Source organism: Miniopterus schreibersii (genome assembly GCF_964146895.1).
Source record: "Miniopterus schreibersii genome assembly, chromosome: 15".
Lineage (NCBI taxonomy): Eukaryota > Metazoa > Chordata > Mammalia > Chiroptera > Miniopteridae > Miniopterus > Miniopterus schreibersii.
The window spans coordinates 25652306-25669648 of record NC_138115.1 but is presented as its reverse complement, the minus strand read 5'-3'; the positions used below and the strand labels follow the sequence as shown (position 1 = coordinate 25669648).

The 17343-nt window shown below is 47.9% G+C and overlaps 1 protein-coding gene across 4 annotated transcripts in view; it reads right to left on the bottom strand.

The window, feature by feature from the left end:
- The window catches only part of LOC308567469 (uncharacterized protein), a 54340-nt gene that overhangs the window by 6390 nt on the left and 30607 nt on the right, over positions 1–17343 (bottom strand). For 2 of the 4 annotated variants that reach the window (XR_014000301.1, XM_081159104.1), the window contains one exon: positions 13721–17077. The exons of 1 other annotated variant lie outside the window; for it this stretch is intronic. Coding sequence is in view for 1 of the 3 variants with exons in the window: in XM_081159104.1 (XP_081015230.1) it covers positions 16891–17077 (187 nt within the window). In the remaining 2 variants the exon portion in view is untranslated. Of the gene's footprint in view, positions 1–9197; positions 12843–13720; positions 17078–17343 lie in introns of those variants that run through there. One more of the 4 variants, XR_014000302.1, reaches the window with a different exon arrangement.

Below are 17343 nucleotides of genomic sequence, written 5' to 3'. Positions count from 1 at the left end.
GTACCATTTATTTAAAAAATTGATTTCGGAGAGAGGAAGAGAGAAAGAGAGAGAGGGAGAGAAACATCAATGGTGACTCACTGATGGGCTGCCTCCTGCACGCCCCCCACTAGGAATCTTGATCACAACCCAGCCTCTCGCCTGGATGTGGAATCGAACCATAAACTGGCTCACAGGTGGATGATCAGCAGCTGAGCTGCACTGATCGGGCGGCTGTGCCATTCTCACTCCCACCAGCAGTGCATGGGCTTCCATTTTCTCCGCATCTCTGCCAGCACAGGTCCCATGGGCTTTTGCTTTGGCTGCCCCAAGATACAGAGCTTGGCAGATTGAGGCTGGGGTGAGAGAAAAGCCTTTAAAATCTCCCCAGAAATCTGAGTCTCACTAGAACAGGGGCTTGCTGTGCGAAAGGACCAGGGTCTGAGGACAGGAGAGAAAGAGTTCTTTGGTCCTGGGCTTCACAACTACATGCACAGGACAAGCCAGCCGGTGGGGGGCGGCGGAGTATTTGACATCTGACCAGGCCTGGGAGTCACTCAAAGGACTAGCTTGGGGCCAAATCAGAAACCAGGAGGGTCCCTTTAGTTTAGGGCAGCTGGGCTGTGTGTGTGTGTGTGTGTGTGTGTGTGTGTGTGTGTGTGTGTACAGGGGCACTTCCCGCCTCCCTGGGCTCCAGACACTGCCTCTCAGCAAAGCCTGGGACCCATTCACAGGGTTCCTGGATTTTCCTAAGGGATTAAACCAGGCAATCCCTCCCTCCCCCTTGTAACAGATCTAGAAATAGCTGGTGCCTGGGGACTGGGGAGAGACTCCACCCCTCTTTATCATGGGCTGGGGCGCTTGTGTGGAGATGGAGATCCTACAGACCTAGGCCTCCATGCTGGGGCAGAGAGGTTCACTCGTGCCCGGCCCTGTAGGTGGCAGCACTGAGGTGGCCAGGGGGGCTCTGTTCCCTCTGAGGAGAGCGCCAGGGTTCCTGAGGCTGGGGTCGCATTCTGGTCTGCAGCACGTGCGCATGCGCTCACCCAGGAGGCTTCTGGCAAAGGCCTGAGGCTGTTGGGGGTGTTTGAAGGAACCTGGAGCGGGGACAGGAGGAGGAGTAGAGCCGGTGCCTCTGGCAAGTCGGCCCACTCTCCTGGCTCCAGGACCCTTAGGTGAGCCAGGTCCCATGGATAAACTATGCCAGGAATTAGGCCCAGAACAAGCGTGGGTGGAAGTGATCTGTGGCAGTAGGCTAAATATTAGCTGTTCTGTACGCCCCACGGGGGGTCGCGACACAGAGCTGGGGAGCTGAACCCTAGATTGGCCTCGGGCTTCCGACACTCCAGCTGGGCACTTTACTCAAAGTATTACGGTTTGCTCTGGACAGAGGTACCCAGAGAGGGAAGCAGGAATGACTGAACTTCCAGAACTGGGCTTCCCTGGGAGAACAGAGTTGGATTTTTCCTTTTTGAAAAAAGTAAAAGGATTTGGTGGGGGGTGGGGGTGGGGGTGGGTAATGCTTTGAGTTCTGTAGGAAAAGGGGTTCTTTTTTGTAATGAGGTGATTTAAAAACAAACTCATTGGATCTCTAGTTCATCCCTCTTGCTCTCCGGGCCTGGACTTTAGCTGGAGGCAGCAAAGGTGTTTTCAGTGAGGTGGCTGTACATGGATGTCCAGGGGAGACTTGCTTAGTACAGGACAAGGGGCCAGAGGCTGGCAGAGGACAGCTTGTTAGGTCAGGGCAGGGGCCTCATTCACCAAGCAGTCCAAGGGCCCAGGGCCTGCTGCTCCTGCACTGTGTGCTGGAGGAGATTTCTAACTGCACTTTGAAGAGAGGTGTGTTGAGTGTGAGGTGCTCCAGCTGTGGCCTTGACCACCCCCCCCTGCAGACAAGGCTGCTGGTCTCCCTCCCGTGCCACACATTCTCTAACACCTCCCCCTGGACCTGAGGAGTGGCCACTGAGAGCGCCCCCATCTAGAGGAGGCTGGTCCCTCAGTCAGGCTCAGAGCCAGGGCAGGCTTGTCAACGATTGTCTGACAGCTAGCTAGGAAGCCTGGCTCCCTCCATATGGTCTACTTGCCTGCATTCTTTTTTAAAAAATATTTTTATTTCTCAATTACAATTCACATTCAATGTTATTCTGTATTAGTGTCAGATGTACAGGGAAGTGGTTAGAAAATCAAGTTCTTTACAGAGCAGACTCCTGGTGCTTCAAGCTACCACCTGGCCGCATACATATTTTTCATGATATTATTGAATATTGTATTCCCTAGCTCTAACCTTCTTCTCTGTGTCTGTAACTATCAATTTGGCTGCCTTTTGAGGAAGCAGAAGAGACAGGAAGGTAGCAGGGGTGGTTGTGTAGTCTAGCTGTCTATTTATATTAAAAACTCAGCCAGAGTTGCATTTAAATGTTTGGTGAATTTTGTAGGAGTTGCCTTGGACAGAGTACAGGTGGGCGGGTTTCAGAAGAACCATGAAGCCTCCAGGAATTGTTGCACGTGGGATGGGTGCCTTGTGAGGTGCTGAACACCCCACCCCGTCCCTGGGAATGTGCAGCACGAGGGCTTCCTTCCTTGGCTGTGGGATTGTCCCAGGTAGAAACGATCTCGAACAAGGGAGTGAGATTGAAATGCTAGCATAAATATCAGTCTTTGGGTCCCACCAATTCATGACATTGGTCTAGGATTGGGACATTGTCCTGGGACCTGATCTAAACCTCTAGAGATGGTTAACACAGCTGTGCACTTTCTAATGACAGTGAGTCCTCCCTGCCTGTGTCCCTGTTCCCACATGTGGGATGAGCAGTCTGCTGCTGAGTCAGTGGAGAAAGCAGGTGCTCCATCCCCTCCCCCACAGGCAAGGCGGTTGCCAGGCAACCACGAACATTCTCACCGGACTTTGTCTACTGGACTCAAGGTTGACAGTTGAGTCCGTGGAGAATTTGAGGAGAATTTGACGTTTCGAGCGTTGACGCTACTGTGGTTGGCTATAAAGGTTCGTTCCTTGCAGGTTGGTTTAGAAATCTCAGGTACTGTAATTTCCATACTGGGCAATAACTTACATATCGTCACCACCACCATTGGGAGGCAGTTTGGCATCATTGAAAAGGTTTGGAGTCAGACAGAACTTGATTTGAACCTTGGCTTCGTTACTTACTAGCTCAGTGATCTGGGGAAGGTTCCTTAGCTTTTCTGAGCCTCAGTTTTTCCATTTTGAGTTGAGGTGAATCACAGCTACACGCAAGGCTGTATGAGGGGTAGAAACAGTTCTTGTAAACGCGGGCGCGTTGCCTGAGACATAGATCCTTAATCAGTGGTGGCTGCTATCATCATCATAAGCCCCGTGCTGCTCTCCGCAGGGCCACGGTGGGCGTGCTGGAGGCTACGGGGCTTACTTTTGGAGTCTGTGTGGGGAAGAGTATCTGAGAAAGGGAAGCGTGGGCGCCGAAGTGGCGAAGGTCTGTCAGTGGCATCCTGTGGACAGGCTTCCAGACCAGGCTTCGGGTTTGGACTCGTTACTGTGGCAACACGGACGAACCCTGAGCTCCTGGGTGGTGGGAAGGTGTGTGCTTACTGTCCCTCAGGAGCCTGGCCCAGGGCTTGGCCCAGGAAGGCATGCTATAAATCAGGGGCGGGGGGGAGTGAGCAAATGAATGAATGAGTTTGAGGGATGAGGAATGATCCCATCAAAGCAAACTTTTAGGATAGTTTCAAGAATCATGTTGGGCGGTTCAAAGTCCACAGGTTTTGGAGCCAGAGGCACCTCCAACTCACTTCAGTTCTGCCTTTCTACCTGGGGCAAGCCACTTAACCTCTCCAGAAATCAATGTCCTAGTCTGTAAAATGGGAATAGCAATAGTCTGCAGGTTTGTATTTGGACTTGGCATCTGGCTCAGAGGCTGGCACTCCCTGCACTGCAGCTGCTATTACTCATGAGTGCAGTCCGTCTGCCTGTCCTCAGTTCCCACGGCACCCTGGGGGGGGGCGGCAAGCCTGTCATCCCCTTTCCCAAATGAAGACAGGGCCTTCGGGAGGTCGGGCCCTTTCCTGGAGGCGCTTCCCCTCTTTGCAAACCCACCACTACCGTTTCCTCAAGGCCTTTCCCCTTCATGATGTCAGTGACCTTCCTCTTCTCTCTCTATTGCACTTAAAAGTCTGAAAACTTGATCTAGAAAGAGCTTAAGTAGAGTCATATGTACTTCTTACTGCCCCAGATTCTAAGTTCCTCAAGGACAGAAATTGTATATTTTTCCTTAATAATTATAAAAGTAATAGATAATGATGCAAAACATTCTGAATAGTATCGATGCTAGAAGGTGGGAATAAAGATCCCCTAACTGCCATTCTCATGCCGAGGTAACTACTGCTAACAGCTGGCCTATTTTTCTAGAAATAGTCTATGCTAATGGAATTATATACAGTGAGTCATAAATTCATATATATATATATATTTTTTTTTAAATATATCTTTATTGATTTCAGAGAGAGGAAAGGAGAGGGGGAGAGAGAGAGAGAAACATCAATGATGAGAGAGTCATTGATCGGCTGCCTCCTACACGGCCCCGACTGGGGATCGAGCCTGCAAACCGCGCATGTGCCCTGACCAGTAATCGAACCCCAATCTCCTGGATCCTAGGTTGATGCTCAACCGCTGTGCCACACCCAGCCGGGCTAAATTCATATATTTTATTTAATTTTGATTATACAGGAATAACACACATGTATCATTCATATATCATCGTTGGTTGGTGTAGGGCCTATCTATCTATGTATCCGTTTATCTATCTACCCACCTATTTATCCATCTCCTACCCATGGACCATCCATCTATTCATTTATTTAAATCTTATTTCACACATCCAGTTACCTACCCCCACATAGACAACCATTCTAATACAATATATATATCTTTTCTAATAGATCTCTCTATATGCAGGTATAGAGATATATATGTGAGAAATACATATCTATTATTTTTGAAAGTTATTAAATGTGACTATATTAATATAACATTTAAACAGAATCAGAAGTATACACATGTATGTACACATATATTTTCACATGTGTGTGTGTATATATTTCTATGTTACTGCCTACAATACATGTAAAGCTGCCTCGGTCTCATCGATAGTGGATAGTATTGCATTGTATACAGATACAATTTATTCCTTTATTGTCTTTGTACTTTGCTTTCTTGTACTTTTTGTTATCCTTTGCTATTACAAACAGCACTGAAATGACAATTTTTGCACAAGCACCTTTGCACACTTGTATGAGTTTATCTGTAGAATAAATTGTAATTCTTAGTAGTGGAATATTGGGTTAAAATTGCTGTTGTTTTGTCAAATCACTTTTCAAAGAGAGAGAAAATTTCTATGTCTACCAAGAAAGTAGAGAGTAGACTCTGAGTCTGTGACAAAAAACTGGAGCTCTTTTCACTAAACCATTGGGTTTGAGACAAAAGGCCATCGTGGACTGAGCACAGTCTGAGTACAGAGACACGGCCCTGTCTTGAGCACCCCTCCTCCCCACCCCCGCGGTGCTGGGCATCATTTCACTTACACCCCACGGGAGAGAACATAGTCATGTGGTGACACCCTACAGCCCGGAAAACTGGGAAATGCAGCCTACCCCTGTCCGGCATGATCCTATAATGAGAGATGCAGAAGAGGGCAGTGGTGGACCTCAGGTGGCTCTGCCACCCGTGGCAAGTTGTTGGACTTTATCCTGAGGTCAATGTAAGGTTGCAGAAGGACCCACTAATACAACTGACAGTTTCCCCCAACAAAAAACTCTGGTAGTGGACTTGGGCTTGGGGTATTCACTGAGAACCTACTATGTGCCAGGCACTAGGCTGGGCGCTTCCCCTGCCTCATTTGTAACCACCAACATGCAAGATGAGTCCCGTGATTCCCAATACACCTCAGAGGCTTGAAGGTGTGAAGGGACTTGGCCAAGACTGAGGATCTGAATCCACAGCTGAGTGACTGTAAAGCCCACACTCTTGCTTTCCATGGCTCTGGCCACATGAGTGCATAGCACTCACCCTCCAGCTGCTGTTCAGATCCCTCACTTCCCCCACTTAGGCTCCTGGTGGCCAGGTGTACGGCACATGCAGCCCATGCACCTTGCCTAACTTGGACTCTCTTCTCATTTTCCAGGCCCTATCTGAGGTTCTTTGCTACCTACAGGTCCTGGGCTCTGCCCAGGGCTTCGTCAGCCATGAAATTATCCACTGGTGATGCTCAGGGTAGCCGTGGTCCCCTCTTTGGGACCTATACAGGCCCTCCCTTCAAGTTCCAGCCTCGCCATGAGAGCATGGACTGGAAGCACATCAGGTCCCTGGATGTGGACCGAGTGGCACGGGAGGTGGATGTGGCCACCCTGCAGAAGAACATCGCTAAAATCACCCTCTGCAAGTTTGACCGGAAGGAATGCAGACACTGTGGGTGGCCTGTGGACCCGGCACTGCTCAAGGCATTGCGCCTTGCCCAGCTAATGATCGAGTACCTGCTGCACTGCCAGGACTGCCTGACAACCAGCGGTGGCCAGCTGGAGGCACAGCTGCGGGCCAGCCTGGACCAGCAGGAGCGTGTTCAGGAGGAGCTGAAACGCCTCGCTGAAGAGCTGAAGGTGGCCCGGGAGCAAAGGCTCTGGGATGAAAAGACAATCACCAACTTAGACGAGATGGTCCATAAGATGAGCATCCAGAGCTATTATGTGGTGAGGAATATCAGCAGGGCAGGGAGAGTGGGCGGGGTCGGTGCCCAGCTATTGGGCCACCTGGACAGCACCACACCCTGGGGCCTGAGGCCACTGTGGCCATAGTCACTAGTTAGGAGCAGATTTTGGAGATGCTGCTCATGGCCAGAGGGCCTGAGGGCCTGAGGGAGCCTGTTCAGGTTCTACAGTGTGTGTGTGTGTGTGTGTGTGTGTGTGTGTGTGTGTGTGTGTGTGTGATCCATGTGTGGAAAGGGATCCAAATCTGGCAAGCTGATTCTGGAAAAAGATCTCCATTCTTCTACCAAGTGACAACTCATCAGCCACAGCAGCATTTGAGCATTTGCATATATTTCCATGGGAATTGTGGTTTGGTGACAGTTGCCCTGTAATAACTTGTCATGGTGACCAAGCATGGTTCTAGGCTCTGAGGATGTAGGCACAAGTCCTGCTGGTCCAGGTTTTAAAGAAATTTATAGCTTGAGGGTAGGTGGGACAGAAGGCATCATTTCAATAGCATGGTAATTGATTCAATTGATGTAATGTGAGTTATGATAGGAAGGGTCAGATCCCTTTCAGTAGTGACAAATAGCAATCTAACCTGGATCATTGGCTTAATCCAGGGTCCTGAAAAGTCCAGGGTCCTGCTGGCACCCAGGTGTGGCTTTGGCCCAGGAATCAGATGGCACCAGAATCTAGTTTCTTTCTGTGCAGCTCTTGGCAGTTCTTCCTCTGTGTGGGTTGCATCGTGAGAAAGGTTCTTGTGTGCGGTAGTAAGTTGGGCCACAGTAAGGCCAACTTCTCATTTTCCCAGACTGAAGGCTGGCATGACAGAGGGCCTGCGCTGGTCCCAGCACCCCAGCAAGTATTTCACTGTTTCCTGTGTTTGGGTCTCCTTCCCATCTCTGAAGCAGTCACAGGGCCCAGGAATGCAGGGCTCTGGTTGGCTTTGTCTAGGTCACATGTTCCATGCAGCTGGGATGGACTGAAGCCCAAGGCTTGAGAAAAAGGGGAGGTAATTCCCAAGGAGAAAGTTGGGTGTGGTTATCAGAGGAAGAGGGCGTGGCTACTCTACTGCCCAAAATGACCTGATGTCCTTTATAGGTGTAGAAAGTGTTAAGATAAATGGCTGAGGGGCTGTGAGAGCACAGTCTTCCTGAGGTGGTGTTTAAAAGAGCCTTGAACGCTCAGCACAGCTTGGTGGAGGAATGTTACCAGCAGTGTGAGAAGGGTGCTCAGGGTGACGGCTTTGGCCTGCCTGAGCTGGGGTTTGGGCAGGACACGTGGCAGGAGAGGCTAGCAGAGCCCGGTCCCAGGGGCCTGAACGTCGAGGTAGAGCGCTGGATTTATTCTGAACGCAGTGGTGACTGTTCCACTTTAGCTGCCTGGTTTCTGAGTGCCCTGCTGGGGGTGGGAACAGGGAAGCAGGGAAGGATGGGATGAGGGGAAGGGCGTGAAATTTGGAATGTGACACCTTGGAAGATATTCCCTGCCACGCTACATATACAGTGGGGGTGGGGTGGGGTGGCCATCACTCCTTACTCAGTAAATGAAACTTCTTGGATCTGAAGCAGCCCAGGGGTCCCTAGTAACGGGAGTTTGGATACAGGGAGAGTCCCAGGCGCACTCAGGTGATTTAACCCTGCACTTCCCATGCTTCATCTCTGCAGTGTCATCATTGTGATGTGTCGTTCCCCAACACCACCTTTCTCCGGACCCACATTCAGCGCAGGCACGAAGGTATGGTGCAGGGTGGTGAGTCCAGGTGGCCCTTCTGAGACTGCGGAAGGGGGGGCCCTGACTGGAGCTCAGTGGGTGGGGGGCACACACATCACCAGAGCTGCCCTCACAGCCTCACCTCCGGTTGAGGGTGGGATGATCCCAGCACCCATCATGGGGGATCCCAATGGGCTGGGAGGGTTTCCGACCATGTGCGTAGGGAGAAGGAGCTGGCAGTCACACGGGCAGGCGCCAGTCTTAGCTTTGCCCCTTTCAGTTGCCGCCAGCTCTTCCCCCTCTGAGTCTCAGCGGCTCTCACTACGAGTGGGGCAGTTAGACAGAGTGAATTTGAAGGGTCCTTCCCCCAGCCTTCTGTGAATCTGCTGTTCTCTGATTCGGACCCGGAATGAGCATAAAGGGGGTTAATGAGCAATCAGACCAGGTCTTTGACTTTATTCTGTACATAAGCTCATTATGACATTATCACTGTAATTTTATGATTTCAAATTCCAAAATGGTTAGTAAAGCTCTGTGTTTACTCCACAGAGAGATGTGCATGCTTTATATCCCGTTTTGAGGTCCAGTAAGAAATAGCTGTTAAAACATAGCATATAGGCATGAAAATATTAATATAATACAAAGATTGAAAAATCCCATAATAAAACTATCTCCTTATTTTCCCTCATTTTAATTTCTTTTCAAGGAATAGACTTAGACTTTTAAAACAGCACCATTTACTTAGTTACTGGCATTTATTGTATGTTTAATTACCCTTGATTCTATCTTGGAGGCTGCTAAAAAAAACCCAAATTTTCCACTTCTTAAATATTTTTTCTGATAAAAAGATATTTCTTTAAAGGGATGTTTGTATACCCATCTTTATAGCAGCATAATTTATGGTAGTTAAGATGTGGAAGCAACCCAAATGTCCATTGAAAGAGGAATGGATAACCAAAATGTGGTTTATACATACAGTGGAATATTATTCAGCCTTAAAAAGAAAGGAAATTGGGGCATCTGCTAAGCATGGATGAACCTGGAGGACATTATGCTAAGTGAAACAAGTCAGTCACAAAGGGACAAACACTGTAATGATTTTACTTGTATGAGGTACCGAGTGTAGTCAAATTCACAGAAACAGAAAGTAGAATGGAAAGCAGGGGTTGGTGGGAGGGGGAATGAGAAGTTTGTTTACTGGGTATAGAGTTTGTGTTTCATAAGAGGAAAAGAGTTACGGGGATGGGTGTTGGTATCGTTTGCTCAACATTATGAATGTATTTAATACCACTGAACTGTACACTTAAAAACAGTGTAGATGGCAAACTTTACATTACATGTATTTTGCCACAATCAAAAAATTGAAAAAAGGTGCTGTTGATATACAAAATTTAAATGCAAGAAGGCAGAAAAGAGAGAATAAAAGTCATGGCCGATACACCTGCAGGTAATATTTCGGTGTGTTCTCTGTCATTAATTTTCTGTATGCATATATAAAGTATACTGTATGCAGTATTGACTTTGCTTATTTTCAATGAATATATCACATTTCCAATGTCATTAAATCAGGTTTGTAAACACCATATTTAGTGGCTGAATAATATCCCAACAAATGGCTACTCTATTTCTCAATTGAATTATTTCATAATATATGTGGGTTACCCAAAAATGTCCCTGCTATAAATCACACGATGATCAACATTCTTGTATGTAACTCTCTGTGCATATCCCTTCTTATTTCCTTAATGCAAAGTGCTGCAAGGAGAGGGAAGAAATGTCTGTAAAGCAATGTTGCTCCATTAACGTTCGTGACTGTTTTGATTCCTTTCTCAGCTCTCCTATTCCTACTCACCTCAAATCACTTATTAACCCAAATCAATTTCTACTGCATGTAATAACTGGTTGTTTGGAAAAGGTACAGCCTGAGAAAAGTCATATGTTGTTTCAAAGAAAGGCTTAGAATTTTAATAATATTGTCATCTCTGGAATAGTTCCTAAATATACTTGAAAAAGTAACAAATGTACAATTGGTGTCTTTTGCACTAACCCTTAACCTTAGCGCTCTATCAGTATGTGGTTTAGTTAGAAAGTTCTTTTATAATTCATTCTGAACCTGATTTTAACTTAAAAAATTTGAAGTACACACTTATAAAGCAACCTTGGCCTAACTGTTCATTCATAATGCATGATGCCTTTCTTTCACTTGAAATGTAAAACTATATGCTTAAATGATATTATTGAAACATGTGGCCTTAAAACTACAATTATTTTCATTACTTTAAATTCTTCTCTGATTGCAGTCAGGATACACAGGTATGTTCTTTGTATTAATAATCAATGTGTACACGCTAGTTCGTATTGTGCTTCAGTTACTCTAGGAGTTTTGCATTCACATTTCTATGTGTCAGTACAGTCAAAAGAGTTATTGTAAATGACGGTAACAGTTCACAGTTATGAAGCATCATGCCAGTCATTGTGCTAGGACTTTGCATGATCCCATTTTATCCTCACAACAACCCTTTGAGTCAGGTGCTATTATTATGTCCATTTCCCAGTTTGGGAAACTGAGGGTCAGAGAGGTTAGGTCATTGCCCAAGGTCAATGTGCAATGTAAGGGGCAAAGCTGTCTCAGACCGAGGTGCGTGATTGACGACGTAGGGTAGGAACTACACTCTAGTGACGTTGTCACTTAATCTGGTCACCCGCTATTTTCACAGATCCCACAAAAAAACGGAAGAAACAGGAAAAGTCCATTGAGGAGGCAGTGGAAGAACTGCGGTCCGAGCTAAATTCGGCCAAAGAGGAGCTGAAAGCCCTGTTGGAGAAGCAGTGGCTGCCTCAGGTGAGCATGGGGAACACACGCCAGGAGGCTCGGTTGTGGGCAGCCCCGGAGACCTGGGGTGCACATGTGTCCCACAGGCCTAAGTACTGGCTGGTCTCCAGGAGCTGGGAGGCCGAGCTCAGGGGGCATCTTCACAGATGTGGCAAATGACTTTAGGCAGTCTGGAAAGGAAAATGCCATTATTTTGCCAGACCTGTCAGGCCAGAAGTAGAGCAGGGAGTTGAACTTTCCTGCATTATTCAGCACCCTGGAAAGGCACTTGAATGTGAATTTTAACTTCTTACAGTTCACTCAGCTTTTCGAGGACAAAGCATGGGTCCTATTCTGAAAGCTTCAGAACCCAGCCCAAAAGAGGTTCTCAGTAAATATTTATAAAATGAAAGTACATAAACTTGTCTCACTCATTCCTTCATTTATTCCTTCACCATTCATGCTCTCAGCACACGTTTATTGAGCATCAACAGTGCCAGGCATTGTGAGGATAGAAAGACAGGAGAGGCATGATCTCCAGCCTCAAGGGACATGAAGGTTCAGGTAAAACTTGGCCACTCCAAGTCCAAACAGTGGGGACTCTGGGACGGATGTTCTATGGGTCTCCATGGTGACCTGCATGGACAAGGGGCCCTAGAAGTTTCTCAGAAAATATTAGGCATAATGCAGTATTAACAATTCTGGGGGGGAGGGGCGGTTATAGTTTTCTGTAGTGACCCGCCCCTCCCATCCTAAACGTTTCCCCAGAGTGGTCAGGGGTGGTTTGTGGAAAGTAAGATGCTGCTTCACCATAGGGACCTCATGCTCCTAACCCCCAGCTCCCAGGCCCCCTTCCTGAGCTCAGCTAAACTCCCCGGCGCCCTCCCTCCCCGACACGGCGCTGCCTCACTGGACACCGGTAGACAGGTATCGATTTGAATTTGGGGTTGTTCAGAATCCGCCTCATCAAGGGTCAAAGGGTTGCTTCCGGTTAGCAAATTCTGAGTGTTGATAAATGAAGACATGACTTCTACCATCGGTGCTTTCCTTTGAACTTGGGCCACATTCTCCTGAACTGGGACACCCCTTTTCGTTTTTGTCTTTCCCCCAAGGATTGCTTACGTGCTCATGCCTGTGTGTCTCACTGCTGTCTCCTCTCGCCCGACAGTTTATTATTTTACTTTTATGAAAGTATAGGAGCCAAACTGGATACAAAGTTTTCAGAGTAGTTGGATAATTGTTTTGTTGGTGTGTTTTTTAAATTCTGAGGGAAAACCTCAGTTAAGATTCCAGTTAGAGTGACTGTGAAAAGCACTGTAAGACAGGTTGTCTTCCGCTCTCCCCTGGAACCTGCTCGTCCCGTGTGCGGCCTGAGCTCTCAGGAGACCCCGGTGAAGGGGAACATGGGCTCGTGGGGATGTTCCAGGTGTGGGGATATCTAAGGAGGGCAGGCTGGCGTTTGTGGGAGGGTAAGGTGTGTCCTCTGCCACAGCTCAGGATGTAAAAGACCGAATCATGATTAGATCTCCATGTAAATTAAATTATGCCCTGGTCTCTGCAGGATGACTTCAAGGAGCAGCACCAGCAGGCACTGAAGGGGCTTCAGGCCCTAAAGGAGAAGATAGAAATTCAGGTGAGCTGATCCCCCAGGCCTTTCTTCCTAGAACCTACCAAAAACCATGTTGGCTTCTAAACAAGCCTCTCATTTTTGCTCTATGATTTTGGGCAAGTTGAAAAACATCAGGTCCTATGTTTTCAGACCTTCCGCCAACACCTAAAAGGATAGAATGGGGTTCTTGGGGGGCTCAGTGAGGCTGCTGATATGCGTGTGTGCAGTGTCACGTTTGCCTGGGATCTTTTCAAAATGCACACAGCGTGTCTCCTATTCCATCCCTTGCCCTCCTTTTACTCCAACCCAGTTCAAAACAACTCTTAGAAAGTGTGACGACCTATGGGACTTGAAGATATGTGGGATGGATCCTGTGGTGGGTGGCAAGGATTTCACACCTGGCTCTATGGAAGTAGAAAACCTTTGATTTGCAGCATTTGTTACTTTCTGTGGTGTCAATAGTCCCACCATGGCCGACTTCATGCTACCACTTGAGGTCAGCAAATATGGAATTGGAGATTTGTGTCCAATCTGCTCTCGTGAGCTGGTTGGAGTTGGCCCTGGCCACCACTGGATGCGTCAGCACAGTCCAGTTATGTGTGGTCTGTGTCACCGGTAATTAGCTCCACGTCAAGGAAGGGCCTTTGGCAGTCAGTAATCATGCTCTCCTTCTGTCTCTCCTCTGCAAGGTTGTTGAGAAAGAGCTTCGTGGCTAATAGTCAGCAGTAAAGTGTTTCCACCGCTGGGCGTTTCACCAGCTTCACATTAAAAAAGCCATTTTTTTTCTATGAAGTGTGTTCACATCCTTTGCCTAGTTTCACATCTTTTGCCTGTTTCTCTATTGATTTCCTTACCAATTCCTGAGTTCGCATCAGGCATGGAAATTAAACCAAACTGTTGTCCTGTTGTGACCATTTTCCAGTTTTCTATTGGTCCTTCAATGCTGTTTAACAGGACCTTGTCCATACACTTTGAATAATGTTTATGTAGTCAAAGTTTTCAAATTATTAATCTTGTGTTTATGGCCATTTTGAGATTAGAAGAAAATTCCTGTTTTCTTTCAGTACTTTTATGGCTTTATGTATTTATTTATCATTCATTTGGCAGATTATGAACAGGGCGGGAAAAGCCAAGTGCCTTACTGGAGTCCACACAGGGCATGGATAGTACCAGGGGTGAGATCAACCCTAGCCTGGCAGGGGAACGCAAAGCCTGTGTGCACTGTGTTCTCAGACATAATTTCTTAACCAGCAGCCTTTTCATGAGTTAACAGCCTCTGATGCGGTGGTCAGATACACTCGTGTGATGACAGGCACTCACTAAGCTCCGTCTCCGAGACCTGGCCCAGTGCCTCTTCACCTACTGCTCACGATTCTCTGCCCCATCCAGGCTCACCTGCCCTTCTGAGCCCCAGGTCCCTGCCGAAGGGCATCTTTCCCCAGATGTCCCCCGCATGGCCTTAGGTCCTCGCCATGGTTCTGATAGCGCCCTGCACACGGCTTCCATGGGCTGAGCACCCACTGCCACTGTCTAGTCCCCTCTTTGTGTACCTGCACCCCTTGCTGTTTCTGCTTTTCTGTCCTCCCAGCCATGCCTCACCCAGGTAACATTCCTACCCTCTTCCCGCTGCTTTTCTTTTCACTGTTCACCCCCACAACACGAGGCTCTTCACTGCTGTGGCCATTGTGGTCTGGTCCAGAGGTTTCTTCCTTATGTTACCAGAACCCATGTTTGTAAATATTTCAGTTAGGAATGTATTGGCTAAACAGAGCACAATAGACCCCTAGGGTGTGTTTTGTATTTCTGTATTGTCACACCAATAGCGGTGACTGTTGCTGGCCTCAATTTTGCAGCAAAATTATACATCAGCAACTCAGACTCTGGGTCCCTTTTTATCATCTTCCAAATGTTTAGTTTTCTCGTGTTTGACGCTCATAGTTTCAGGATGGCTGCCATGACCCCAACTATCAGAACCATATCCAGGTGGGAAAGTTAATGAAAAGGTCAAATCCTGAGACTTCTACTCTGTTGGCCTCAGCTGTGTCAGTTGGGAAAGTTAATGAAAAGGTCAAATCCTGAGACCTGCTTCTATTCTGTTGGTCTCAGCTGTGTCAGTTGGGAGAGTTAATGAAAAGGTCAAATCCTGAGACTTCTCCTTCTACTCTGTTGGCCTCAGCTGTGTCAGTTGGGAAAGTTAATGAAAAGGCCAAATCCTGAGACCTACTCTACTCTGTTGGTCTCAGATGTGTCAGTGGGTAAAGTTAATGAAAAGGCCAAATCCTGAGACCTGCTTCTATTCTGTTGGACTCAGCTGTGACAGTTGGGAAAGTTAATGAAAAGGTCAAATCCTGAGACCTGCTTCTATTCTGTTGGTCTCAGCTGTGTCAGTTGGGAGAGTTAATGAAAAGGCCAAATCCTGAGACCTGCTTCTATTCTGTTGGTCTCAGCTGTGACAGTTGGGAAAGTTAATGAAAAGGTCAAATCCTGAGACCTGCTTCTATTCTGTTGGTCTCAGCTGTGTCAGTTGGGAAAGTTAATGAAAAGGCCAAATCCTGAGACCTGCCTCTACTCTGTTGGCCTCAGCTGTGTCAGTTGGGAAAGTTAATGAAATGGCCAAATCCTGAGACCTGCCTCTACTCTGTTGGTCTCAGCTGTGTCAGTTGGGAAAGTTAATGAAAAGGTCAAATCCTGAGACTTCTGATTCTATTCTGTTGGTCTCAGCTGTGTCAGTTGGGAAAGTTAATGAAAAGGTCAAATCCTGAGACTTCTGCTTCTATTCTGTTGGGCTCAGCTGTGTCAGTTGGGAAAGTTAATGAAAAGGTCAAATCCTGAGACCTGCTTCTATTCTGTTGGTCTCAGCTGTGTCAGTTGGGAGAGTTAATGAAAAGGCCAAATCCTGAGACCTGCCTCTACTCTGTTGGCCTCAGCTGTGTCAGTTGGGAAAGTTAATGAAAAGGTCAAATCCTGAGACCTGCTTCTATTCTGTTGGTCTCAGCTGTGTCTCATGGGTAGCTATAGCTGTAGGGAAGCCTAGGAGGTGAGTAATCTCTTTAATAGTGTCTGGAATAGAGTTAGCAAAGCAAGAAAGAGTTGGATGAGCCATTAGCCAGAGGCTAATAGGAAGCCACTCAAATTAAGCAGGAGAGGGGATCCGTTGTGTTTGTCAACCGGGCGTCTCCCAGAGCTCCAGGTAGGGAGCAGCTGGGTGTGGGAGGAACCTGTGACCAGAGACAGGAACACGGTCAGGAGCTTCCCTCTGCTGCCTGTCTTGCTCCTTTCTCCATATCTACTTCTAGTTTTCAATTGTGACTCTGAGGACCAGCTCCTATTCCTTATGTGTTACACATGACAAAACAAAGAAGGACACACACAAACCAAGAAACCCCAACCCAAGAGCAGTGGGGTGCCGACAGCTCTTGCCTTCACACATTTGCAGTCCAGGATTCTCTGCCCAGACCTGGACAGCCAGCTTTGGCTGTGGCGTGGGGCCACACTGTCACATGTGGCTGCCCTGTCCATGTGGACAGAGGGAGAAGCAGCACTTTCTGGAAAGGGGGTTTGAGCAGATAATTCAGTGACTGTCCCCATTATGCCTCCATCCACCTAGGAGGCACTCAGCTCAGATGTCCACAGTACAGGATGGGCACCTACCTGGCCCTGGCTGTTTCCACCCATTGTACCAAGAGTACTGACTGTGTGCCTGTCCCACTCTGCTTCCATGGGGCTCCGACCTTCAACCAGTCTTGCCTCCCCACCATGGGAAAATAAAGCATGGTTCCATTCAGATTGCTGCCATTCAGCCTCGGTGCCATCCCCTCACATACGGAAGGCAGGAGGTGTGTGGGTTTGGTCCGGTGTACTGTGAGCGCCCTCCAGTTCTAAGGGGGGCGTGTGGAAGCAGTGGCTGTCCCTTCTTCACGGTGCTAGGCAGAGTGACTCCTTGAGCAGAGGTCCCTGCTGGCTGTAACCCGCTCTCGTTTTCATCTTTGCAGAGCCAGACGGTGTGTCACAGGAAGGAGGAGGGTAAGTCTGCATGGGATGGTCTGTGTCATGCCTGGCGGTTGTCCTGGCTTCTTCTCTTTCCTGCCCCACACCACTCGATATATAGGATGGGGGTGAAGGTGTATGGGGTCAGGCTCTCTGGCTGGGCGAGGGAGGGTAAGAAGACTTTTGCTTCTGGGGCAGACAGGGCTCCTCCTTGTAGCAGCAGGGTTTCTTGCCTGGCCTGGTCTTCTCTGCAGGGAGGTGGAGAAGTGGGAAAAGGAAAGGATCCTGGGGGAAGTGATCGATGGAGCAGAGCCCATGAACCCGTTCTTTCTAATTCACCTTGCCTGTGGTTTAGCCCATGGACCTTTGCCTATTCCCAATGTATAGCAAATTCACCCCAAACCTATGTGACTGTGGCAGGTTTGGAATATCACTCGTTTTGGGGGGGCTCTGGTGTGCTGGGGTTTGTGTGCACGTGAGTGTGTGAGTGTGTAATGGAGTGCAGGTGCTAGCA